This window comes from Dipodomys ordii, unplaced genomic scaffold (genome assembly GCF_000151885.1).
Source record: "Dipodomys ordii isolate 6190 unplaced genomic scaffold, Dord_2.0 Scaffold2876, whole genome shotgun sequence".
In the NCBI taxonomy this organism is placed as follows: domain Eukaryota; kingdom Metazoa; phylum Chordata; class Mammalia; order Rodentia; family Heteromyidae; genus Dipodomys; species Dipodomys ordii.
In genome coordinates, this window is record NW_012270092.1 from 2876 (window position 1) to 4843 (window position 1968).

The 1968-nt window shown below is 43.0% G+C and overlaps 1 protein-coding gene across 1 annotated transcript; it reads left to right on the top strand.

The window, feature by feature from the left end:
* Positions 1-401: 401 nt before the first annotated feature.
* LOC106002077 (chromodomain-helicase-DNA-binding protein 2-like) lies at positions 402-1626 on the top strand (the record flags this gene model as incomplete). Its single annotated transcript, XM_013037002.1, has 2 exons — positions 402-564; positions 1474-1626. Coding segments are annotated over 2 exons (316 nt in total), but the record flags the coding sequence as incomplete, so codon positions are not given.
* Positions 1627-1968: the final 342 nt, after the last annotated feature.

Here is a 1968-nt window from a genome sequence, read left to right on the forward strand (position 1 = left end):
CTCTCTTCCTTTCCTTCCTTCCTTTTTTCCTTCTTTCCTTCCTTCTCTCTCCTCCTCCTCCTCCACCTCTTTTTTTTTTGCCAGTTCTGGGGCTTGAACTCAGGGTCTGGGTACTGTCTCTGAGCTTCTTTTTGCTCAAGACTAGAGCCCTCTTTTTTTTTTTTTTTAAATTGGAGATGAGTCTCTTGCATTTGTGTTGCCAAGTTGGCTTTGAACCTTGATAATCACTTTGCAACCTCATGGGTAGATAAGATTGTAGGCATGAGTCACTGGCTCCCAGCTTTCTCTAACTTTCGTAGATCTCTTTTTGTTTTTGGTTTTCAGTAAGTTTTTTTTTTTTTTAATCTTCTGGTACCTATACTATTTGAGTCTAATAGCATCATTATAACTTTATTTTGCAGATGGATTCTAACTAGGAATTACAAAGCTCTTGCCAAAGGAACTAGAGGCAGCACCTCTGGTTTCCTTAACATCGTGATGGAATTGAAAAAGTGCTGCAACCACTGCTATCTGATTAAGGCCCCAGAAGAGAATGAAAGGGAGAACGGGCAGGAAGTTCTTCAGGTGTGTACTGCCTCTTATTCATGACCACTTCCTCACAATCAAGTTTGTTTCTGTGGATGCTTTTATCAAAGGGTTGTTTTCTTCATTGATGCCCCTTGAAAAAGCATCAAGAGAAGCTAAAATTAGAGAAAAACTGCATATGGTGGTGTATACCTGTAATCTTAGCCCTTGAGAGGCAGGGAAGGAGGATTGCTAATTCAAAGCCAGCCTAGGCTACACAGCAGGATACTTTCTCTCTGTCTCTCTCTCTCTCTCCTTGCCCCCCATGCCCATGAGAGAGAGGTGGATCACAGTTTAAGGCCAGGTAGGCATGAAAGTTCAAGATATTCCATCTTAACCAGTGGCTTGGTGCAGTGCTTTATGTTTGTCTCCCACTGGCAGAGGAAAGCACAAATAGGAGGACTATAGTCCAGGCCAGCCCGAATGTACAGCAAGATCTTTCTTTCTTTCTTTTTTTTTTGGTCTGTTGTGGGGCTTGAACTCTGGGCCTGGGCACTGTCCCTCAGCTCTTCAGCTCAAGGCTAGCACTCTACCACTTGAGTCACAGTGCCACTTCCAGTCTTTTCTGTTTATATGGTGCTGAGGAATTGAACCCAGGGCCTCATGCATGCGAGGCAAGCACCCTACCACTAGGACACATTCCCAGCCCCAGAAAGACCTTTCTTAAGAATAACAGATTAAACAAAAGCATGGGCTAGTAGAGTGGCTCAAGTGTCTAAATGTCTGCTTAACAAATGTGCATTACAAATGTGCATTACAAAATGTGGCCCTGGGTTCAACCTGCCAAACAAAAAAGAAAACAAAAATCAAACAGATGAGAAAAGTTAAGAGCAAAATCTGGAAAGTATAGCACCACAGACATTAGGGCTGCTATCTATTTGAATGATTGGAGTCTCTTTTAAATTCCAGTCCCTGGTCCGGAGCAGCGGGAAGCTAATTCTGTTAGACAAACTGCTGACAAGACTTCGAGAAAGGGGGAACCGTGTCCTTATTTTCTCCCAGATGGTGAGGATGCTGGACATCCTGGCAGAGTACCTGACTATCAAGCATTACCCTTTCCAGGTGAGGTGGCATGGTGCCTCTGCTCCCAAGTGCACTCTCTGTCTCTCTGTGGAATACTTTGCTTGTTAAAGTACAGCAGTGTCTTGTTTGAAAATAAATTGAGACAACGTTTCCAAGAAGGTCTCAAATTTTCTTTTCTCTATTTTATTTTTATTTACTTTATAATATGCTTCATACATTCTATTTTCTATAATGAAAACATTAAACAGGGCTGGGAAGGTGGCTCAGTGGTAGAGTGCTTGCCTTGTATGCCTGAGGCCCTGGGTTCGATTCCTCAGCACCACATAAGCAAAAAGAAAAAAGCCGGAAGTGGTGCTGTGGCTCAAGTGGTAGAGCACTAGC